This window comes from Chrysemys picta, chromosome 15 (assembly GCF_011386835.1).
Source record: "Chrysemys picta bellii isolate R12L10 chromosome 15, ASM1138683v2, whole genome shotgun sequence".
Classification (NCBI taxonomy): Eukaryota; Metazoa; Chordata; order Testudines; family Emydidae; genus Chrysemys; species Chrysemys picta.
In genome coordinates this window covers 3,681,278-3,705,611 of record NC_088805.1, presented here as the reverse complement: position 1 = coordinate 3,705,611, position 24,334 = coordinate 3,681,278, and the positions used below count along the sequence as shown (strand labels likewise).

The 24,334-nt window shown below is 56.8% G+C and overlaps 1 protein-coding gene across 5 annotated transcripts in view; it reads right to left on the bottom strand.

Annotated features, from left to right (window-relative positions):
• LOC101946607 (trichohyalin-like) overlaps nucleotides 1–24,008 on the bottom strand; it is a 59,357-nt gene extending 35,349 nt beyond the window's left edge. For 3 of the 5 annotated variants that reach the window (XM_042844844.2, XM_024109554.3, XM_042844845.2), the window contains exons 1-9: nucleotides 23,834–24,007; nucleotides 17,558–17,629; nucleotides 15,326–15,435; nucleotides 14,747–14,834; nucleotides 10,034–11,320; nucleotides 7,813–7,920; nucleotides 7,336–7,443; nucleotides 6,841–6,892; nucleotides 4,996–5,173 (exon numbers count right to left, since the gene is read on the bottom strand). In XM_042844844.2, coding sequence (XP_042700778.2) covers nucleotides 4,996–5,173; nucleotides 6,841–6,892; nucleotides 7,336–7,443; nucleotides 7,813–7,920; nucleotides 10,034–11,320; nucleotides 14,747–14,834; nucleotides 15,326–15,435; nucleotides 17,558–17,618 — 1,992 coding nt within the window. In that variant the 5' untranslated portion in view covers nucleotides 17,619–17,629; nucleotides 23,834–24,007. Of the gene's footprint in view, nucleotides 1–4,995; nucleotides 5,174–6,840; nucleotides 6,893–7,335; nucleotides 7,444–7,812; nucleotides 7,921–10,033; nucleotides 11,321–14,746; nucleotides 14,835–15,325; nucleotides 15,436–17,557; nucleotides 17,630–23,833 lie in introns of all 5 variants that reach the window. The other 2 variants (XM_042844846.2, XM_042844847.2) reach the window with 2 other exon arrangements.
• Nucleotides 24,009–24,334: the final 326 nt, after the last annotated feature.

The following is a 24,334-nucleotide window of genomic DNA, read 5'->3' as shown; positions in this document are numbered from 1 at the left end:
ACAGGTCCTCTTCCCTGAGTTCCCACGTTACTGTCCAACCACTCTGTGTTTGCTGTGTTTGCTGGTGCATTGAAGCACAGTCTTTGCATCCATGACCATGTGCAAGGGGACAGAATCCAGGCTGCATGGGCAAATGGAGGTTACTTATCTGTAACGGGAGTTCTTCGAGACGTGTGGTCCCTGTCTGTATTCCACGTGGGTGCCCATGGGCGCCATGCACCCGAGTTCAGAAACTCTAACAAACAGCATCCGTTGGCCTCTTTTCCTCATTTTCCTCATGATCCAGACTGGGGCATAAGAGGCAGTGTGGGCTGATGCCTCTCCAGTTCCTCTTCGTACCATGAATCCAGCAGGATCTGAAGCAGAGGGGACGGAGGGCGGACAGTGGACTATAGACTGGGACCACACACCTCGAAGAACTCCCAGTTACAAGTAACTTCCCTTTCTTCTTCGAGTGCTGGTCCCTATGTGTATTCCACGCGTGGGTGATTGACAAGCAGTATTCAGACAGGAGGGGGGTGCAGGGGTGCCAGCAAGAAAGATGCTTGAAGTACTACAGGTCCCACTGCTGCATCCACAGCAGCGGCCTGAACTAGTACGTAATGTTTTGTGAATGTGCGAATGGAACTCCAGGTAGCTGCTCTGCGTGTGTCCAGCGATGGTACTTTCTGCAGCGACGCTGTGGAGGCAGCTTGTGCTCTCCTGGAGCGTGCCCTTTGGATGGATACGTGCTAATTGGTAGCACCCAGAGATCTCTCTGGAGATTCTCAGAGAGGATTTCGCTTCTCCTCGCAACCTTTCTGCTATGGCAAGAAATAGCCTAGGTGATCTGCTAATAGATTTGGTCCTCTGCAGGTAGAGCTCTACAGCACGTCTGAGTCAAGGGAACGAAATTTCCTCTCCTTGGCAGAGGAATGGGGTTTCGGGAAGAAAACAGGTAAGTGGATAGTGTGGTTGACATGGCATTCAGAAATAACCTTGGGGAGGACGTTAGGATGTAGACAGAGAGAGATTTTTTCCTGGTGATGAACAATGTGATGGGTCTGCCATGAGGGCTCCCCTCTTGCTCAGCCTTCTGGCTGAGGGAATAGCCACTAAGAATGCAACTTTCATGGACAGGTGGGCCATGGAGCATGTTGCCAAGGATTCAAACAGTGGCCTGATGAGTGGTGACAGGCCGAGATTGAGGTTCCATTGAGGGGTAGGTTTGATGATTGGCAGAAAGATCCTAACTAGGCCTTTCATGGATGTCACTGCTGTAGGGTGAGTAAAGGTGGAATATCCACCTTCTGGCGGAAGGAAGGCACTGATTGCTGCAAGATGGACCTGCAGCAAGCCAATGGAAAGACCTGAGCTCTTCAAAACCGGAGGTGATCTAAAACAACTGGGATCCTTGCAGAATTTGGAGATAGCACCTTATGCTGAGCCCAGGTAGAAAATTGTCTCCATTTAGCTAAGTAGCAGGTGCTAGTTGAGTCTTTCCTACTTTGAATAAGAATAACTTGGATGGGTGCCGAGCAAGCGTGTTCTAGTTCTGATCCCCACCCAAACACCAGGCCAGGAGGTGGACAGGGTCTCGACTGGGTGTCTGGTTCTGCCCCCTTGCTGAGGAAGGCAATCTGGGAAGGGGCAGATCCTGATAGGAGGATGGATCGACATCCTCAGGAGCTCCGGAAACCAAAACTGCCTGGCCAGACGGGTGCTAGGAGAATGTCTCTGGCCCTGTCCTGGCGGATCTCTCGTAAGCCCTGTGGGAACAGGGGAAAGGCACCTCTGGGACTGTGTGTCCATGGTAAATGGAGAGCATTGCCCTGGGGGCCGTGACCCACAGCTCCCGTGGAGCAGTACAAGGAAAGCCTGTTCATTTGGGATGCGAAGAGATCCCATTGCGGTGTTCCCCCTGAGTGACTATCTCGCTCAGGGAAGAGCTGTGCATCTCCCACTCGTGAGCTGCAGAAAAGTATCTGCCCAGGTTGTCTGCTAAAGAGTTTTGGGCACCCAGAATGTACATGGCTTGGATAGTGATGTGGTTTCTGATGCACTTGTTCCAAAGCCTGACTGCTTCTAGGCAAAGGGGGAGAGATCTTGCTCCGCCCTGTCTATGTAAAAGACTGTGGTGATATTGTGACATCACATGGACATGAAGAGATCGAATGAGCAGGAGAAGATCCCGCTTGCCAGGCGGACTGCCCTCAGCTGCAGTAGGTCGATGTGGGTCCAGTGACCCTGTTTATAGTGGCTGTTCAAGTGAGCTCCCCAACCCATAAGGGATGTGTCGGTTACGATGGCAGCCCTGGGGGCAGAGTGACGAAGGGGACGCCAACCCTAGCTCAATCCGGGTTCGAGTGCCCGGTAAGAGAGGCGATGGCCCTGATGTCGATGCACTCCCTGCCTGGGGAGTAGCCAGACAGGAGCCCGGCTTGTAGGCAGCCGAGATGAAGCCTGGCGAACGGGGTCACGTGGCACATCCTGACCGCAGTCAGATTGCTCATTAGCTGCCATCTGTCCACGGGGAGGAAAGCTCTTGCTGCAAGGAGCCCAGTCTTCCCACGGTCGCGTTTACCCTCCAAGGGACTGTTCTTTGGTCACACGTTTGCTACCAGGGCAGAGCCAAGACACACTCCTCATGCAGCCTCCACTGCGTCCACCACAGCATGAGGGGAGTCTTAGCCACTAACCTGCCCTCTTCTAAGGGAGGCTGGACCTGGGCTCTGTCATCAGGGGGAAGCTTGCCCTTAAAACTGGAGTGATTGGTAAACTCCTTTTCGCTAACAAGCCCCGATCGTTAGCGATACAGAATTGCAGGGAAAGGACCTTTCTTCCCAACAGGTCCAACCTCGTCACGGCCTTATCAGCAGGGGTGGGTTTGGGACGCTGCAATTTCGCTCTTTTCACAGCTGCCTGTAGCACCAGCGAGCTGGGTGCTGGGTGGGAGAAAAGAAATGCCGCCCCTTTGGCAGAGACGAAACAGCCTCTCTCGGCGTTTTTAGGCGTGGGGGCGCAGGAGGCAGGGTTATGCCACACCACTCTGGCCAGCTCCCTGATGGCCTCGTTAACCAGATGCACCACCTTGCTCAGACCTGTAGGCTGCAGAATAGCCAGGAACTGGTGCGGGAAGTCCTGGACCTCCTCCGAAGCAGCTCCTGGTACTGCCTATGGTCGTCCGGCGGAGAGGGTGAGGATGAAGTGATGGCTTCAGCCAGAGATGAGCCTGTTGGTACCTGCAAATCTGGGTCTCTGTCCTCCCCTTGTACTCTGTCGGATCTGGGGAGTGAGTAAGAGAGGTGTGGTAGGATTCACGGACGGATCCAGGGCATCTCCCATAGGGGCTCCAGGGGCCCCAATATGGCCAAAAGGCGGGATCGACCAGGTGGGGGGACCCCACGTGGGGGGACCCTACAGCATCTGGTACCAGTGGTCCCTGGGGAAATCACATCAGGGAGGATGGGGCTCAGATCTCCGTGAGGAGATGACTGACCAGCCAGAGCATCCGATTTCTCTGAGTCTGAGAACTGCTCTCCCTCCAGCGGTGGAGTGGCTGGTACCAGAGGGTGCATGCGCCTGCCCGGCAGCTGGAGAGGGGATGGCTCCAGTGACACCGGTGCAGTTTTGTCCTCTGGCATAGTCATGTCTCTCAGAAGGACTGGGCCAGTGAGGAGAGGAGACTGGGGATAAGGGAAGAAAATATCCTCTGGTGTAATGTAGGTGTCCAGACAACCCGGCCAATGGTTCCGACATGTCCCGGGAAGCTGTAGCCGGGCAGGGTCCTCGGAGGATGGGACGGCACGGAGGAAGAAGCAGGCCCAACACTTGTGATTCACAGCTGGAGCCACCGAAGGTACCGACAGATCCTGGGGGTATGTCACGGTCCTGGACCCATGGGATTTGCATGTGAAGGCTTGTCCAGCCTGGGCGGGCTCGTGAAGGGATCCCTTCTTTTATGGACAGATCTGGGGGGGATCTGGTCATGAGAGTCATGGGAAGCCTGGGAAACAGAGTCCTGGGCTTAGCAGTTGTAGACTCTGTTCCTAAGCTCGTGCTCAGAGGGGCTCTGCTCACCCAATGGGGCCAACGTACAGGGGACGAACCTGGAACCCTGGGCATAGTCCCAGGCTGCAGGGAAGAGGTCTCCGGTGCAGGGGGGGGAACTACCTACGGTAACTATCCTAAAACCTCTAACATAAAAACCACCAACTATTTACAAATTGATTTACTGAGTATTAAGAATAAAAGCTGGAGACATCTGTGGACACAGGCATTCCGACTCGGGCCAAGCGGCAGTGAGAAGGAACTGGAGAGACGTCGGCTCGCGCTGCCTCTTGTGCCCTGGGCCGGGGCCACGAGAACTACTCTCAGACATGGCTTGTTAGATCTTCCGGCCTCGGGCCCACGGCGTGCAAACACCCCCATGTGGGATACACACATGGACCAGCTCTAGCGCCAGCATTTCCCATCTTTGGAGCACTGAATTCTGCAGCCTTGACCACGTTCTTCCCATGCAGTTACTTTGGGTGGAATAATACTTAGCTCTGATAGAACCCCAAAGGCTCCAGTGTTATAAAAGGGTGGGCAGCATGTTATCCTCTTTGTAAACTAAAGGTCAGCGGGGTTAAGTAACTCGCCCAAGGCCATGCGGGGAGGAAGTATCAGGAGTGGGACTAGAAGGCAGTCACCAGACCCCCGGCACCCTGCTCTTACTGCTGGACAACACTGCTATTGCCATGGTACAGGAGACGGGATTGCTATACTGTGCTTCTGGGATTTCCTACGTCACTGGTGGGGTCGCTGCACTTGCCTGGATTTCCAGAATAGTGCGTAGCTCCATGCGTTGCGAGGGTCTCGTGCAAGAGCTGCCTTGTAACGATTCTCTGCACTTACTCGTGTCAAGTTCAGCAGCTCTGCTACCTGCCCCACTCCCCACCTTGCAGCCCTATTTGCAGTGCACCCACCATCCCAACCCCCCTGGGAGAATTGCCCTCCGCCACAGGACAGCACCTGGTGCTCCAGGCAGGCTTCCTTCCTGGTACCCTCCCAGCTGGCCTCTGCCCTGCTTGGCATTGAGTTCCACCTCGCAGGGCTGCTGCTCCTCCAGTCGGCACTGCCACGAGACCACAGGACCTCTTCCTCCTCCTCCTCCTCTTCGTCAGTGACTGCACTGCTGGAGCCCAGGCACCTGTAAGAGCAGCAGTAGCGAATGCAGTGCAGATAGGCCACCCCTTCTTCATGCCCAGCCTCCAAGGGCCTGGCGTTGGCAGGCTCTGTGCTCCAAGGGCAAGTGGAGGTGCCAGTGCCCTGTGCCAAGGATCAATGCAAGGGAGAGCGTCCCCCCTGGGAGAACTGCCGCCAGCCGGGGGACTGTCAAAATGGCCGAGATGGTGATGCAGGACTGGAGAGGACTGTGTCTAGGACTGAAAGCTGGGGGAGCCCACTCTGCATGAGCCAGTGGAATGACACTGCACGAGCTGGGGTCCCATCCCGGCTTGGGTCAGCGGCTCCTGACCATTTCAGAATTCACCTCTCAGCTGGTGGCTCCCGGCCGGCTCAGATCAGGTTGTGGCTTTTAAAAAAATAACCACCCCAAAATGCAAGAGACTAACTGCAGGGTGCAGCGAAGCCTCAGACAGAATCCTGGTTTCCCAACCCCCTGCGCTAATCACATCATCCTGCTCCGATGCGGTCTCACTGCCCCTGCGGGAGGTCAGGATGAGCAGAGACATGCAGGATAAATTATATGGAAAAGGGGTGAACAGTGAGGTGGCAAAATTTGCAGACAATACAAAACTACTCAAGATAGTGAAGTCCAAAGCAGACTGCGAAGAGCTACAAGGGATCTCACAAAACTGAGTGACTGGGCAACAAAATGGCAGGTGAAATTCAATGTTGATTGTAATGCACACTGGAAAACATCATCCCAACTATACAGATAAAATGATGGAGTCTAAATTAGCTGTTACCAGTCAGAGAGATCTTGGAGTCACTGTGGATAGTTCTCTGAAAACATCCATTCAATGTGCAGCAGCCGTCAAAAAAGCGAACAGAATATTGGGAATCATTAGGAAAGGGATAGAAAATACAACCGAAAATATCATATTGCCTCTATATAAATCCATGGGATGCCCTCACCATGACTGTGTGGAGTTCCGGTCGCCCCACCACAGAAAAGTTATATTAGAATTGGAAAAGGTTCAGAGAAGGGCAACACAAATGATTAAGGGGGGTGAACCAGCTTCTATATGAGGAGAGATGAAAAAGACTGGGACTGTTCATCTTAGAAAAGAGACGACTAAGGGGGGATATGATAGAGATCTATAAAATCATGACTGGTGTGGAGAAAGTGAATAAGGAAGTGTTATTTACTCCTTCTCATAACACAAGAACCAGGGGTCACCCAATGAAATTAACAGGCATCAGGTTTAAAACAAACAAAAGGAAGTATTTCTTCACACAACACACAGTCAACCTGTGGAACTCCTTGCCAGAGGATGTTGTGAAAGCCAAGACTATAACTGGGTTCAAAAAGGAACTAGATATGTTCCTGGGGGCTAGGTCCATCAATGGCTATTAGCCAGTAGGGGTAGGGATGCAACCCTATGTCCCTGAACCTCTGACTGCCAGAAGCATATGGCATTGGCCACTGTCAGAGCCAGGACGCTGGGCTAGCTGGATCACTGGTCTGAGCAGTGCGGCCGTTCCTGTGTTCTTGTCTGCAGGATTTGCCCTGACACTGTGGCAGGTTGCAGTGCCACAGGCAGTGGGAGCCCTGGGCGTGTGTCTCCACAGGACCATCACTGCTTGGCATGGTGCCAGGGGCCGAGCTGGTGGACTCTCATCAGCACTTACCCCGACGAGTCTCTCCGTGGGCAGCGGGGCCCCTTGGTGCTGCGGCCCGGAGCTGTTTGGAGAAGAGAAACTTTGTGTCTCCACAGCAATAGTAGACTAGCTCCTGGGAAAGCAAGTGCAGCCCAGAGCCAGCAGGAGGAGCTGTGGGGAGCAGGGAGCCAGCCTGGACTTGGACTCTGAGCCACCTCGCTAAGGCAATCGCTCCTCATAGTATGTGGCTAACGCAGCAGGGGTGTGACTGTGCTGGGGGGTCTGGGTGCGTGCCGCAGAGAGAGCAGAGCAGGCACAAACAGTCACCTGTGGGTGGGACGGGAACAAGAGGGAGCGGGGCCCACATAGCTGCAAGGGGCAGGTCCATCCCCACCCCCCCAAGGCAGCTCCATCGCCCTGCGACAGCGAGAGCAGGGCCGGGGGCAGAGAGAGGCTGGTCCGGAGGAGACACTGACGAGCTCCCTGGGGAATGGCCGTCTGGCTGAGCCCCGGCCGGGGCCGTACCTCTCCGGCGGCCGATGGCCTTGCGGAGGTGAACCTGGACTGTCTCCGTCCTCACCGAGTCCAGGTCACTGTCGATGGTGACGGTGTCGAAACTGGTGACGGGGACGCCTGAAAGAGGATGAATGGGGGATGGGAGAGGCGCCAAACCCAGCTGACCGCAGAGTGAGGGGGGTTTCCCTGCCTTCCTCTTACCAAACTGAACCTGTGACCAGGGGTGACTCCCCTGTTCTACCAGCCCCAGCCACGACGCAAACCCAGAGGCTCTGTCCTCCCCCAGATCCTGCATTTGTTCCACCCTCCCTGCAGTGACAAGGAGCGCCGGCATCTCCCAAGGTGGGGACCAGCAGGCGAGGCCGGGACAGGATCACCCATTTTCCAGGAGAGGGGCAGATCGATCGGAGGGCACAGATCCCAGGATTGGGGGCAGGACCCAGCACTTTCCCCATGAAGCAGCAGCCAGTTGGCAGCTCCTCTTACCAGCCACGTGCTTGTACTTGCAGGGCCCCAGATAGACCTCGTCCCAAGCTGCGCTCAGGCTGCTCTGCATCCCACGACTCTCGGAGACGCCCGGCTCTGGGTCAGGACCTGCAGAGAGGATGAGAACAGGAGCCAGTAGCCAGGGGATCCTGGAAGGCACATGCACTCCTGCATCCTGGGTTGGGCGAGGGGGGGGAACAGAGCTGCTGGTAGCACAGACCCACTGGCCCCCCAGTACCATCAGGGACCAGGAGCTCAGCATGAGGAAGAAAAGTGATCAGGAACAGTCAGCATGGATTCACCAAGGGCAAGTCACACCTGACTAACCTGATTGCCTTCTACGAGGAGATAACTGGGTCTGTGGATGAGGGGAAAGCAGTGGACATGTTATTCCTTGATTTTAGTAAAGCATTTGATACGGTCTCCCACTGTATTCTTGCCGGCAAGTTAAAGACGTATGTGCTGGATGAATGGACTATAAAGTGGATAGAAAGCTGGCTAGATCATCGGGCTCAACGGGTAGTGATCAATGGCTCCATGTCTAGTTGGCAGCCGGTATCAAGCGGAGTGTCCCAAGGGTCGCTCCTGGGGCTGGTTTTGTTCAATATCTTCATTAATGATCTGGAGGATGGCGTGGACTGCACCCTCAGCAAGTTTGCAGATGACACTAAACTGGGAGGAGTGGTAGATACGCTGGAGGGTAGGGATAGGATACAGAGGGACCTAGACAAATTAGAGGATTGGGCCAAAAGAAACCTGATGAGGTTCAACAAGGACAAGTGCAGAGTTCTGCACTTAGGACAGAAGAATCCCATGCACTGCTACAGACTAGGGACCGAATGGTTAGGCAGCAGTTCTGCAGAAAAGGACCTAGTGGACGAGAAGCTGGATATGAATCAACAGTGTGCCCTTGTGGCCAAGAAGGCTAATGGCATTTTGGGCTGTATAAGTAGGGGCATTGCCAGCAGATCGAGGGATGTGATCATTCCCCTCTATTCGACATTGGTGAGGCCTCATCTGGAGTACTGTGTCCAGTTTTGGGCCTCCCACTACAAGAAGGATGTGGAAAAATTCGAGCGAGTCCAGTGGAGGGCAACAAAAATGATTAGGGAGCTGGAGCACATGACTTATGAGGAGAGGCTGAGGGAACTGGGATTAGTCCGCAGAAGAGAAGAATGAGGGGGGATTTGATAGCTGCTTTCAACTACCTGAAGGGGGGTTCCAAAGAGGATGGATCTAGACTGTTCTCAGTGGTGGCAGATGACAGAACAAGGAGTAATGGTCTCAAGTTGCAATGCGGAAGGTTTAGGTTGGATATTAGGAAAAACTTTTTCACTAGGAGGGTGGCGAAGCACTGGAATGGGTTACCTAGGGAGGTGGTGGAATCTCCTTCCTTAGAGGTTTTTAAGGCCCGGCTTGACAAAGCCCTGGCTGGGATGATTTAGTTGGCGGTTGGTCCTGCTTTGAGCAGGGGGTTGGACTAGATACCTCCTGAGGTTCCTTCCAACCCTGAGATTCCATGATCCCATGAGGCACCAGGCTGAGTGGCCAGGCAAATCGGGGGCCAGGCAGAACTCTTCCCTCAGCACTGAGCAGGGAGAGTCCATGGGAGTCGGGTTGGGGGTAAACAGGAAAGCAGGGGCGGCTCTAGCAGCCGCAGTCCTTCCCCTCACGGTGCCCAGCTCCCTCCTCTCCTGCTGGGAACACCTCCCCCCAGCACCCACAGACAGGGGCCCCATCTGTCACCCCCTTCCAGCTGCCTACCCACCCCAGAATCCTTCAGCTTCCTGCCCCAGGGAACTGACCCTTCCTCCCCGCTCCTGGAATCCATGGGGCCCTGCCCAGCCCCCAACCACTCCTGCGGCTGGGTTGGCCCTGCTCAGAGCTTCAGGCCCTGCCCCAGCGTTACACCACCAAGCCCCACTCGGAGAGGAGCAGGGGGTCCCCCTCGCCCTGCAGTGCAGGGGCCAGTCACAGTCACTTTCCCTGCACTGCCCTGAGCACAGGCCAGTCCCCTGCTACCGGCCCCCTTGGTGGGGACAGGGACGTTCCCGCCCCCCATACTGTCACTGCTCTCCCAGGTGCTGATCTCGAGCTTCCCGTCCATGCTGACGCCCTCCTGCCTAGCTCAGCGATGAGCGTTTTCTCCCCACATGCTCAGTTCCCTGGTGACAGGGGCAGAGGGACAAGCCAGCCGACTAGCCCCGTGCTCCAGACTTACACAGTGTCAGGCCGCGAGCTCCCCTCTCCGCTGGCCCAGCCTGCAGCTCCCAGCTCCGCCAGATTCCCTCCCTGCCCCCGCTAGCCGCAGCATGAGTGACGCCCCTTCCAGACGGTCCCCGGGGAATCACCGATCCTTGTTGCAGCAGCTCTGGAGCCTCCCTCTCAGGATCTCCCGGACCAGTCCCGCCCTGCGTCACCACGCAGCCATCGCTAACCCCAGCTGCGGGTGTCTGGGCGCTTTCAGGGCTACTAGCCAGCTGTGTGGTGGCACCAAACCCTTGCAAAGCTGAGCCCTGATCTCCCAGCGTCTCCGGGGGCAGCCCTTGGTCGGGGCAGGGGGATGCTATTAGCCGGGGGCTCTTCTCCCCTTTGGAGGCCAGTGAAGGGCTGCCATGGGCCGCTGTGGGTGCGGAGTGAGAGGGGCTGTCGGACCAGACGTGCCCATACTCAGTCTGTCTCCTCCCGGACGGACTCGGAGCTGTCCTCACAGGCTGGGACTCTCTGGTCCAGGCTCTCGTGCCAGCACCGGCACCCAGAGCGCTGAGTGGCTGGCTGGGACCCAGCTCCTCCACGAGCAACGGGCTGCTGAAAGGTCGGGAGTTCTCCCGGGAGTCCTGGCCCCATCTGGAAGAGCTCTCCAGGGGCCAAGGAACGCTTTCCACCGAGATCTCCACCCGTTCAGGTGGAGCTAGTCCAGGAGCCCGGCTTCCCGTGGCGCTGGCTTTCCCCATGTCCGTGCTGCTTGGGGTGTCCGTGGTGTTGGTCTGACTCAGCCTGGATATCCTGCCCCCCAGAGACTCCAGGCTCTCTCTCCTGGTCCTGGAGCTCAGGGACTGGGGCCCTTCCACGCTGCTGGACAAAGCCAGGGCTGAGTCCCCTTCTAGCCCCTCCTCAAACCGCTGCAGGATGTGCGGCCTCCTCGCTGTATTGAGCATGAAGCCCTCTGCAGCGGCCCCACACGCCTCCACGGTGGGGCAGAGACCAGCGGGCCTGGCTTTGATTCCCGTGACGCGCCCTTCCTCAGCAGAGTCTCCGGCTGGGAAACCCCCAGCTGGCACATCCCCTTCCCCATCGGAATTCCCCAGGGGGTCGACCATGCCTTCCCGAAACGTGGCAGCAAAGTCCTCCGTGCAGATGGAATTCGAGTCGCTCTGGTCCCCCAGGTTCTCCGGGGCTTGCTCAGAGCCAAGGAGATGCATCAGCCTCCAGCCGTACTCCTCCTTCCGAGAGGGGCCGGCTTCGTCCCAGGGGGTGCCGTCCTGGTTTGCACAGCATCCTTCCATCTCTGCACAGGGGAGGGAAGTAAACAAAGAGCTGTGAGTCCCTCCCCAAGCCAGCATTACTGCCAATGAGCACTCACTTTCCCAGGCCTGCACAGCTCAACGGGAAATGGAGCAGAGGCCATGCAGCCGGGAGGCTCGGAGCTAGCACTCCATACGGGGCAGTTGAGTTCCTGCCTTGCCCGCTCTGTTCTGCCCGAGGAGCTGCTAGCAATGTCCGATCTTGCAGGGGGGAAAATCCACCCAACTCTGAACTTGGTCCTGAAAGCGAAATGAAGGAGGAACTGATTTGTAAATATCATTATAACAACAATAAGCCGGTCTCTTCCCCTGCAGAGGCCTTCAAGCTCACTACAGTGAGAAGGCAGGACAGTCTGCTCTGTTCATCTGCAGATCTCTCCCTGCTTTACCCAGGAGAGTCACTACCACGAGCCCCATTGTACAGATGGGGGACACTGAGGGCCAGAGAAGCAGTAGATTGCTCGAGGACACACAGGAAGCCAGAGGCAGGAACAGAACCCAGGTCTCCGGAGTCTCCTGCCACATCCTACCCATTGGGCCATGCTGCCTCCATCACCTGCCTTCTCTCTGCAGGCATTTATGGGACTGCACCTGCTCCCTGCAGGATTCTCACACTTTCCTCTGAAGCATCTGGCGCTGGGCACCCGCAGACAGAATGCTGGTCAAGATGGACCTTTGCTCTGATCCTGTCTGGCTAGTCATATGCTCCCATTTGCCATTTTAAAGCTTATTTGGTGTAGATTCTGTTCTGGCGGGTGGCAAACCACACAACCCCTCCCCCACACCCACACTTTTTCTTGTTCCTTTCTAGAAGCGTTGCGGTCGCCCACTCGTGAGAGCCCATCACTGCAGTGTCTGGGAGCCAGACTACACCTTCCAAGCAGAACCCCTTGCTGTTGACCACCCATGGTTTCCCTGCTCCTTTGAGGAGTGTTTCTTGCACACGTGGGATGGGTATTAAGGGACGGGGCTGGGAAAGATGGGCACCATAAGCCGGCATGTGGGAAAGCAGCTTCTGGCTTTGGTTGCCTCCAGTTTTGAGTGCCAGCATGTCAGCCCAAATCCCCCCTGCCACCACCGCCTGCATCCCAGCAGCATGGCTGCCATCTTGGAGACCTCCTTGGAATAGTGGAGTCTCCCTCCAGGGACCGTCAACATCACTCAGTCACCTCTAGGGGTCACTATCTGGTAACACAAGCTCCTCTCGCCCCCCCCCCCCCCCAACAGGGTCTGTCCCCATAGGGAAGAGCTCGCTATGGGGGGCAGATCCAGGCCCAGGGCTTTGCCACTGGGCCCCTATAACTGCTCAGATTTCGTAGCCTGCACAGGACCCATTGCACCCCGAGCCTCCCGTCCCGTCAGCATGTCACAAAAGTGTATTTTGGCCAATCACGGCCTAGGAATAGCAAAGCAGGAGTTTTATTCCTCTGAAGCTTGTATTCCAACCAATTCTGTTGCACCTTTCTCCACAAGCTGCTCCTGCGATTGGTTATTCGCTTCAAAGACCCGCCCTCAGTTAACCCCTTACTTCCACTATGACACTTGTTAAAGGTCAAAGCCTCAGATGGTTCTCCTGCCTCCCCGCATCACATGGCATCGCGTGGCCACCCCACTGCCAGCAGTGACCCCCTGCTCAGCGACCACTCCTCTCGGCTCCCCCACCAGCTCCTCGCCCTGGCTCTGTCTGTCCCACTCACGCGCTCCATCCCAAACACATTGCTCCAGCGCCCCCGCCCGCCTCTCTTCCCAGCTGCCACTTCCCTCCCCTCGCCTCCTGAAACAACACAGGGCTGATGGGGCCAAGCGGCATCCCTGCCACGCACCAGGCTGTTAGTGGGCCAAATTCGAACGTCTGTTGGCTTCAATGCGGTTACAACAGTTCACCCAGCTCTGCATGGGACCTGTGCCCCTTAGCCGAGCCCTTGATCTGAGTGACGGCAGCAACACAGACCTGCAGAGCGTGAACTGCAACACAAATCCTTGCTCCTCCTTCTCCGAGCAGTCCAGCGCCCCCTCCCCTGCAGACGCACCCCGCTGCCCTCCTGGAGTGGGGCTGAGCAGAGACTGGCTGCTCTGGCAATCGCTGTGATGTCACAAGCAGAGGACTGTGACATCAGGCAGGGAGCAAATGGGACCTATCAAAACGTGGATCAGAGAATTATTTGGCCCAATATTATTGAGACTTTATTTCCCATACAAGCCCACAGCTGTTTGGCAGGGCCCTGCCTTGCTGCAGAACTGGGCTCCAGCAGTGAAGCTTTCATTTAAAAAAGAAGTTCTGATTGCCAAGAAAACCTTCCAAACATGAACCAAGTGTGACAGGTGCAACTGAGCCTGCCTGAGTCTGCCGAGAGCCTGCCACAAGAGCACCAGGAGGTGTGAACTGCCCTCCTTCGTCATGTGGATGGGGTACTACCTCTGAAGTTAATGCCCATTTAAATGATCACTTCATTAACTAGTTCACTGCTGATTGTTTTAGCAAAACCAGTTGTCTGATGCAATAACCACAAAATCCCCAACCGATACCTTCCCTGATCCCAGAGCCCCCTCCTTGGCTGCCAGGACCTCCCTCCCGCAACAAAGTTGATGATGCAGTTATGTGTTTTCAGTTCAAAATCTTGCAGCGTGCTCAGAATCCAAGATTAGGGGGCAGGTTAAAAGAAACGGAATTAGAAAACGGATTAAACTGCGGGGGGGCTGCACTGCTGAGAGCTTCATTCGATTTCAGATTTAATTCACTAGAAACCTCAGTTGCTTTGTTTATCAGAGGCTTGCAGCAAAACTCCCACTCTGTGTATCAGAGCATGGCAGAGTCCACACGCCTTGCGGGAGGATTACGACTCCGCACACGGGGCTTGACCGGTGGGGAAGGCAGAACTGCTTCTGGTAAAATGAGCCCAGAGCTCAGAGCGAAAGCCTGACCCTTTGCTGAGACTGAAAACCCTTCCCCACGCCAATTCCTTTTCACTTTGCAGCAAATCCTTGAAGTGCCTGACTCCAGAGGGGCCTGGAAGTAGCAAGATACAGTGCGACAGGCTGTTTGGCCGACAAAGCAGGAATCTTACCGGAAAGCCCGTCCTGAGATGGGCACAGCCCAACTCTGCAGCTCCAAGAGGGAGGGATTTGGGGAAGCACCTGTATTTCTGAGCTGTCTCTGAACAGAGCCTCTGGGCTTCCCCATCAACAGCTGCTCTCTAGCCAGCTTCCCCTCACTGGGGGGTTTGCCCCTCCACAAACCACACCAGGACCAAGCTCGTCCCATCATTCGCTCACCCTGTCCAGTGCCCCGAGTCTGACCTTCTAGCCTTCACTCCCATCCCGTTTTTACATCTGTTGTCCCAAGTGCTCTGCTGCTTTCTGGCCTCGTGGCCCCTCTCCTCGCTTTAGGGGTGGGCCCGTTGCTCACTCACCTGCTGCCCGGGGGGCCTTGGGGGAGCATTCCAAGGAGGTGTCTCCATTCGTGCGCCCACCCGCGACTCCTGCACCACGGCCCTGCCACTGCAGAAGGGAAAGAAACAGATAATGGAGCAGCTGCAGGCTACACGCGCCCCTCGCCTGCTTACGCAGCATCCAGAACAGCGTGAAACAAACCCAAACAGATCCACCACACGACAGAGACTGCACCTGGGGCTCATGATGGGAGAGGTCTGTCCAGAGGCGCTGGCCATCAGATCCCCTGGCAGGCACCACCTCACACCAGCCAGGTGGCCGTGTCCCAGGCAGGCACCACCTCACACCAGCTGAGCGGCCGGGTCCCAGGCAGGCACCACCCCATGCCAGCCAGGTGGCCAGATCCCTGGGCAGGCGCCACTCCCCACAAGCTGGGTGGCCAGGTCCTTGGCCAGGTGCCAGCCCAGACCAGCCAGCTGCCTGGGTGGTTGGTGCATAAGCTGAATCCCGAGACCAATTTCCTGCCACATTTCAGACGCCTCCTCTGACCCACAGCAATGGCCCCTTCCTCGGGGCTTCCCCCAGCCCCTCCCACGCACCAGCAGCTGGCTGAGCTGAGCGTCGATGGAGTCCAGTAGGGAATCGCAATGGTCCTTTGCCCGGGCGCCTGCAGTCTCAGGACAGGACGGCGGCTCCGCTGTCTCCAGATCTGCAGGGGTGGCAGCATCTGGTCAGTACCCACATACCCCAGCAGGACAAGCCTTTCAGCCGTGGCTTTCATCCCCACCTGTCCTGCAGGGAGAAGCTCATGCCATGGCCTCCACCCCCAGAGCAGGGGAGCTTTTAGGGCCGCCTCTGTCTAGGTGCTTCCACATTTCCAGCTCCTTGGGCAGGTTTTCCTAATAACCTGAGCAGTGCAAACCAGAGAGCAGCATGTATCTGCAGTTCTGTCCATGTCTGTGCATGTGTGTGCATGCACCTGCAGAATCAGGCGAGGAGCCACACAACTGGTATCTTAGCAAAGTAAATCGAAGAGGCTAAAGGCGTCTCAGTGAGATGTGGGTACGTGATCTCTCTAGCAGGCACCCTGCAGCTCTGCATTAGCATGACAAGGTTTTCATACAAGCCACGTTGGGCCAGCACATGGAGCAGGAAATCCTGTAGCTCCCCGATTGGTTTTCCCTTGCAGACCGAGTTTTCTTTACTTATTTCTAGGGCTCCTGCTAGCTTGGGATTTGAACATTTCCAAATGTATGCAGAAACTGACAGACCTTCCCTTCCACCACGTCCCTTTCTCCGTGGGCTTCCCTCTCTCTCTGTATCGGGTCAGTGGCAAAGGTGTTGCCTCTACAGCACAGGCAGCAGGGGTGGCTGACACGCTGCGATTTGATGGGATCACACCAAACCCATGGAGAAGTAGAAATGTGCAGGTCTGTGGTGATAAGGCAGGAAAAAAGCAGCAGGACTCCTCCGTTCTACTCCCAGTTCTCTCACTACATAGCCACTGCTCCCTCACCTGGGATGACAAGAGCTTTGCCCCCTTCCCAGAGCAGCACGAGAGCTGATGGATTAAAGGGCAGACACAAACTGTCAGATGAAATGCACACGAGGCTGTGCTGAGCCAATGGGCTGGAGTCACACTGCTCTCCTGCCAGTCCCCCAGACTGTGAGTGTGAGTGTGGCTGTGTACACACCCCTCCCTCGCAGCGCGGCATGCAACCAGCCGTGCGGCTCCAGCTCTGAGATGCTGTCTCGCTGCCTCTGCTCACGGGCTGATACGGAGACCGTCAGCTCCTCTGTCCCACTACAGCAGCCAAAGAGACGCAGCAGTGGGTGGCATGTTATAAGGAGTCACCAACGAAATGCCGTGACCTCATGTGAAACCCCTCGGGGAGACTCGGGGTGGGGGCTACAGACAGGTGTTTGCACGTGTATAATTTTAGCCCTGTGTTTGTGTGCACTTGGAGATGAGCTGTGTGTGTGTGTGTGTGTGCGTGCATGTGTCCACACACTGGGGGTGAGCTCTGTGCATGTGTGTTCAGATCTGCGTGTGTGTGTGTGTACGTACGTGTGTCCACACACTGGGGGTGAGCTCTGTGCATGTGTGTTCACATCTGTGTGTGTGTGTGCGCATGTGTGCGTGTGTCCACGCACTGGGGGTGAGCTCTGTGCATGTGTGTTCACATCTGTGTGTGTGTGTGTGCGCGCACGTGTGCGTGTGTCCATGCACTGGGGGTGAGCTCTGTGCATGTGTGTTCACATCTGTGTGTGTGTGTGTGCACGTGTGCGTGTGTCCACGCACTGGGAGTGAGCTCTGTGCATGTGTGTTCACATCTGTGTGTGTGTGTGTGTGTGTGTGTGCACGTGTGCATGTGTCCACTCACTGGGAGTGAGCTCTGTGCATGTGTGTTCACATCTGTCTGTGTGTGTGCACTGACAGGCGAGCTGTGGTTGTGATGTCGACTGTAATACAATCAAATGAATCCCAAACCCCGCCCCTTTCTTTGTGCACCCGTCTTCCCCTCGCTGGCTGTGGCACGTGCCATGTGCCCGCGGCGCTCTGCTCTCAGCTGGGTGCTCTGGGAGGGGAGCTCGCTCGGCTGTGTCTGAGGCTCTGGGGCTGCCACCCTGGCACCTTCCACCATCCCCCGAATTCGCTTAAGGAAACAGAGTGAACTGGAGCTGGAAATGTCCACGCCCCGGGCGTCACCCCCCACCCTTGATTGGCCATTGAGCAGGGCAGCGTCCCTGGCTGGGCACTACTGGGTGTGTGGGAGCTCTGTGCTGGCACAAGGAAGGTGTAAATTCCCACCCGCAGGCCATGCCCTTACCGGGTTTGCTGCCATCCTCCTCCAGGGTGGCTCGGCCCCCGTCCAGCTCCATGTCGGCCATGCTGCCTGGCCCTGGAACACAAAAGCAGCAACAAGTGGGTCAGTTTCCCTCCGTGCTGCCCTGGGGCAAGTGGCTCTGGGGGACCTTCCTGCCGCGGCTCACGCAGCTACTTCTGAGAGCAGCCTGATGCTCCGCAGTGACCGGACTTAGTGCGTGTGGGCATGTCGCCCGCTATTGGCCCCCGAGGGCACGTGCCAGCCTGCTGCTAACGCCCACCTGCAGAAGCTCCCCCGGGTTAGATGCTTGTGTTTGGTGCAGAAGGTCCTGCGTTCACTGCCCGTGACAGCCACGCCTGGCCGTACGGATACGGCGCCGGTCGCCCAGCTATGACCTGGGACATTCCAGCTGCCTCCTTCCCAAGCCCGGAGGCACAGCTGCCAGAAAAGGGTCACATGCAGCATGTGGCAACGCCAGAGGAAATCATTCAGATGTGGGCTTAAGTTCTCAAGAGGAACCAGCAATTGGGGGCCCAACTAGAGACACCTCAAAGGGGGGTGGAGTTTCACTGAGCGCCGGCTCAGCACTTCCTGGAACTCATGCCTGTGTGGGGTGGCTCATGCTGGGCCCCAAAAATCAGTGGTCTCTTCTGAACACTTAGGCCATAGCAAACGGAACTAGAAGGACTGTGCAGCGCTGCCCTCTGCTGGATGGACTCAGAACTGTTCACTTGTGTGTCACAGCTCCCGACTCTGGTAGGAGCTAAGGGAGAGTCTCCACTAGCGGCCCCCCAAATTATGAGATTGATTTACAACAGTCATTGTGTGCTTGGAGGGGCATGTCTGTTTATTTGCCTTTTACGGCCATTTTCAGTTTTTTTCTCTGTCATCAGAAAGGCAAGAAACTGACGTCTTTAAATGAAAGATGAAATTTTCACATCATCACCTGACTCCGGGAGCTGGGGCTTTAAGGAAAACACATGTATCGTGAAACTGAGATTTGGCGACACTGCAGACAGCTTGTCTGCTAGGCAGGGAACGAGGCCTCCACAAGCAGTGCCAGCTTCTCCCCCACCCTGCCAGCCCAGACCGTTCCCGCTCACTGAACGCCAACAGGCTTCTCAGTGTCAGGATGTCCAGGGCACACGTGGCTGGGCAGGGAGATCTGCCCAGACCTGCCCTGCCCGACAGCACAGCTCAGCCAGCATCTCAGCCTGGCAGAGGCTTCGACCCAGACTCAAGCATCCCAGGAGCTAGGTGCTAACTCAGCAGTGGCGCCGTGGGCCAGGGTTGACGGGAGCAGAACCTGGTGACCGTGTGTCTCTGGCATGCTGCCCAACAGGCCCCTGTGCAGAGATGCCAAGCAGCAGCAGGCAGCAGGTGGCAGGACTCATCACATGGCTGGGTTTGGGAAACACGCAGTGCTGGGGGAGGGTTTCTAATGGTCACCGCACACAGGGCAGGTGGACTCAGCCCGTCATCGAGGGCTGGCCAGGACGCCTTAGCACAGCAGCTGTAATCCCTTTAGCAATGGTGACTGACGGGCACTGGGGAGGGAAGCGCAGGCCAGGAGGGAGCCAGTAGCCTCTGGACATGGAGCCGATGACTGTCCGTATCCAACCAGCACACGGGGGCTGGGGAGCCCTACGAGGAGGCAGGTCTGGGGCAGGTGCACCGCCAAACGGGCAGACACCCAGGGCCAGATACCACTGTGTAAATGGGCAGAGCTCCACTGACATCCCCAGACCTGCATTGATCCCACCTGCACAGGTCGGCCCAGCGCTGTTCTGGCTCTGGGATCAGTAACAACACTTCATTTTGGTGGCAGGAATGAGACGGGTCAGCGAATTTATACCCACACAGCTCTCCTGGTGCCCCTCAGTCCTGACCCACAGCCCCCCACCCCGCTCTTCCAGTCCTGAGCTACCCCCCACACAGCTCTGCCAGTGCCCCTCAGTCCTGACCCACAGCCCCCCGCCCTGCTCTTCCAGTCCTGAGCTCGCCACACACACAGCTCTGCCAGTGCCCCTCCATCCTGACTCACAGCCCTCCCCCCCCCCGCTCTTCCAGTCCTGGGCTCCCCACACACAGAGCAGCTCTGCCAGTGCCCCTCAGTCCTGACCCACAGCCCTCCCCCCCCCGCTCTTCCAGTCCTGAGCTACCCACCCCACAGCTCTGCCAGTGCCCCTCAGTCCTGACCCAGAGTCCCCCCAGAGCTCTCCTGGTGCCCCTCAGACCAAACCAACAGACCCCCGATATTCCAGACCTGCCCCCCCAGCTCTGCCGATGCTCCTCAATTCTGCCCTGCAGCCCCCCTGCTATGTTAGATTTGAGCTCCCATGCACACAGCTCTGCTGATGCCCTGAATTCCCACCCTGCAGCCCCCTCCCGCATACTACTTCAGATCTGGGGGTCCCTCTCCCTGATAATGCCCTTCAGTCCCTCCCACAGCCCCTTCCCGCCACACCCCCAGAGGTGTGTCCCTTCCTCGTCCCCCTCTGCCAATGCCCCTTAATTCCAATTCACAGCCGCCCCCACTATGCCAGCCTGACGCTCCCCCAGCACTGAGCTCTTCCAATGCACTTAGTGCCAGCGTTCAGAGGTGCGAGACAAGTGCACTAAACATGGATTCAGCTGCTAATCACCAGTGGATACACAAACACTCACAATCTGTTTGCTCAGGGCAGCGCCACAACCCTGCACTTCTGAGACTCCCTCGTTCGAGGCACATTCCATGGAAAGCGTGTGGTGACAGCTAACAGGCAAATGATCAGTGTCCACCTGAGGACTGTCACCTGATGTCCCCAAAAGAGAGACCCCGGCGACCAGGCCTTATGTGCAGTAACGCCCTGCGGGCCTATGGCTGGGGCAGCCCTGGCGCTGTGTCTCCTGGCTCCCGGGTGCGATGTTCACAAGAGTTAACTCTGCTCCCAGAGTGTCTGAGCGTCCCGCTCTACGTGTTGCACAAATCTCACAAAGTTCCAAAAGCATCAGAAAGTCTGAATCTTAGTACGAGAGTGTTCCCGCCACTCCAGTCTGGCCACTGAGAGATGTGACGCTGGCAGACCAGGTACCAGCTCTTGTCAAGGCTTTAGGCCTCAGCTGAGCACTGGCAAATTCATTGCTGGAAAGCAGTCTGGTTCCCCTGCATGTTAGTATGATGAAGATGGGTATTGGACTTACAACAATGTGTTAAGACTTTGTGAAATGCTTGTAAGTTGCTGCAGGCATTAATCTCCCGGATCATTTCTTTAACACATGCTAGAAGGTAATATTTAAGTTTTTGCTTTGTAACTGTAAAGAATGTTTGCTCGGACACCGTGAACCCAGGCAGGAGGGATCGTCTCTGGCCCATCAAGAAGGCCTATCAAAACTAAACACAATACAAAGACTTTAATTGCCCCTGCCCGAAGAGGCTACGTGCAAAAGGACTTGTCCCATCTGCGTGAATTCTGGAAGCTGACAAGAAATTTTTTCAGCTTTTGCTGTTTGGACTCTCACAGGGTCAGAGCTACGAAACAGAAGCAGAGCGCCCCAGGGGTAACTTGGGTTGGCCCTAAAAGACATTCAGGACTGACGGATTACTACAACCTGCCACCTTTTGAAACAACAGACTCGTGTGTCTATGTTACCTGCTTTAACTTTGTGACAACTCCCGTCTTTTCTTAGTTAATAAATCCGTAGATGGTTTACTATAGGATGAGCTACACATGTTGTCTTTAATGTGAGATCTGAGGTATCAGTTGACCTGGGGTAAGCGGCTGCTCTCTTGGACTGGAAGCAACCTGACTACGTTGTGACCTTTGGTGTAGAGCAACCATCTCTCACTAAGTCCAGCGTGCCTGGGTGGCAAGACAGACTGGAATGCCCACGGGGACTGTCTGTGACTCCGGGGTAAGGCTGTTACAGTGCTTTGGGAGTTCATACTTGTTAGTGGGTTGGTGAAATCTAACTATAGAGCATACAGCCAGTTTGGGGAGTCTACCCAGTCTGTCAGTCTGCCCCGAGGTTGGCACTCACGGTCATGAACCACTCCAGACAGCCTGACAAGTGAGGTCTTATGCCGTCAGGTAGCAGGGGAGTTGGAAATGCTGCAGGATTGGCTTCTCTCACAGAAGTGACGCTGAGAGGCGCGTCCGGGGGCTACACTCTCACGAAGATGCTGAGCTCTGCGGAGTCTCGTTAGCAGTCGGCGTGTCTAAACTCGTGCTGGCGGAGCGTGCTGCACGGCAGCGATGGAGCCCACCGAGGGCAGAACTGGCAGCGTCTGAGCAGCAGCAACTCAAACCTCCGCCACCTTGCTCTGCCAGTGAGCATCAGCCTGCGCTCGAGTCAGACTAGGGGAGTGGGGAGCTCAGTCAGTCCCCACGGAGCCCAGCCAGCCCTCAGCCTCTCTGCTGAGGCTGCCAGCAAGGGGAGCCAATTGCATGGATGGTTCTGGGATGGGGACAGCAAGGAGCTGGACTGAGACCCTCCATATGGCATGAATGGTAACAGCACTGGCTACTGCCAGCCCTAGACTGGATCTGAACCAGGGCCCTGGGGATTAAAGACTCCGCCCCCCCTCAGTCTCAGCCCTAGAAACTGACTCTGATGGGAGCTGGGGACCATTAACTGTTGCTGTTACCTGGGCACTGGCTTATGGGCTAATTGGAGTGAGCTCGGAATTCGGGGGGCACATGTTGAGCAGACACCTCCATTACGGAGCAGATTTGTGTCCTTCCCGCCAGTGACTCCAGTCAGTCTCTGCTCTGTGGTTCGTCACCCTGCAGTTTTCAGGGAACTCTTAATATTAGGAACAATTTGCCTTTGTCCTCCCAGTAGAGTGACCAGATGTCCCGATATCAGGCGCTTTGTCTTATATAGGATCCTATTGCCCCCACCCCCGCTCCAGATTTCTCACACTTGCTATCTGGGCACCCTACCTCCCAGACAGAGGAACATTCAGGACAGGAACAGACTCCTCTTAGCATATGAGACTTGCTCCAAGATCATCCGAATCTCCCCAGTTACACTCTGTAGGCTCCGTATTCAGGAGGGATACCATTCCAGTTCAGCACATACACCAAGTTCTAACTGATGAGCCGTGGGGAGAGGCTGGCCCAGGGGCCAGTTCCAAAGCAAATACATTTGAAGATCTCCGTAAGCAGTGCTGTGATCACGCAGCACTTCCCAGTCCTGCTGCAAAAGGCCAAGGATGTGCGAGAGAGGACAACCAAAGATCTGTTTGTGGACTATGCTTGACAGCCCCTGCTCCTGTCGTAAAGTGTTCAACCGTTGATCCCGTTGCTTCTGCCCCCACAGGGAGAATCCACATTTCCTGCTCTGCTTTCACCCTTGAGTGGTCAATTTCCCAGCAATGGGGCTGAGGTCCTGCAACTGCTAAGAACCAGGCCAATGCAAAAGCTCCTGCCCCTGGTGAGCGTGCTGAGAGAGGCTCAACCCAAGTGCCCGTACCTTCCTCACACACACTGGGCATGGGATGGAGGATAGCATTCCAGAGGCACATCTGCACACAGGCATCATGGGCAGCAGCCAACCACACGCATGCAGGGGTGGTGTGGTACCCACAACCCTCGTGGGAGTAATGGAGCCAGGGGACCCAAGCTTTGCCCAACCTGGAGCCATCCCGGCACCTCAGCAGGTACCTGGGAACACTTGTGTGGCTGTAAATGGTGCCTGCGTCCTGCAGGGATGGGTGGTGAAAGAGGGACAGAATGAGAGCCGTAACGGGCCCTGCACCAGGTGTGCCATCTACCCTAGAGCAAAGTGAGTGCTGGGTGGGTGTATCAGCATGGGGGGGGGGGGGGGATAATTTAGTGGCGTGTTACACCCCTTCTGCACACAGGCAGAGGGATCACCAGGCTATGGGCTGGCTGGGGAGAAGTGGGCCCCTAGAGAGAGACCCAGAGGTTCATGCTGCCCTCGCTAATGAAGGTAGCTTGGCTAGCGAGGGAGCATTGCATACTGGGACCAGTCCCCTCCCCATCTCACATGGGGCAGCACAGACTCTTATGTGGGTGCTGGGCTCCCCAGGGTGAGGGCACCAAGCTGAGGGGACCCGTCAAGGCTCCAGGTCCCAGGACAGTGGGTGCTCTCAGGGGGCCTAGCCCAGGGCAGGGTCTCTGGTTCCCGGGGTCGGGTGCTCCCAGGGGGCCGGCCAAGGGCAGGGTGGGCGGGTGCACCCCTAGGTGTGCGGGGAGGGGGCCCTGCTCGGGCTCCTGCCCCAGATGCCCCGGGTCCGATCCAGCCCCTGCAGTGGGGGAGGGTCTGACTCACGTGCCGGGAAGGGGGTCTGGCTCCGGGGCAAACGGCTCCGCAGGGACCGGACCCGACCAGGCGCTTCGTAGCGACTCTGGAACGCCCCGGCTGGGGTCGCGCAGCAACCGTGGAACGCGGCGGCCCCTCCGCGTTCTCATTGGTGGGCTTGTGCAGCCGCTGCCTAGCGACGGCGCGAGGCGGAAACTTTTACAAGAGGCGGCGGGAAGCCACGTGGGCCGGGGAGCGGTGGCTGGAGCGCCCCAAAACGGGAGACCCGGGCGCCGGCCGAGACCCTCCGTCCTCCTCAGCCCCGATGCGCCTCCCCCAGCCTGGCCGCCGGGGCACTGCAGACCCTCCTCTACTGGGGCGCTTCTCTTTTCCAACCCACCCCCACCCCGAGTCAAGCCAGCCCCCAGGACAGCGCCGGGGACCAGTCCGGCCCATGGCACCTACTGCCGGGCTCTGCAGGGAACCCCAAGGCCCCTGGGGTAGGATCCTGCCCTGCATAAAACCCAGAGT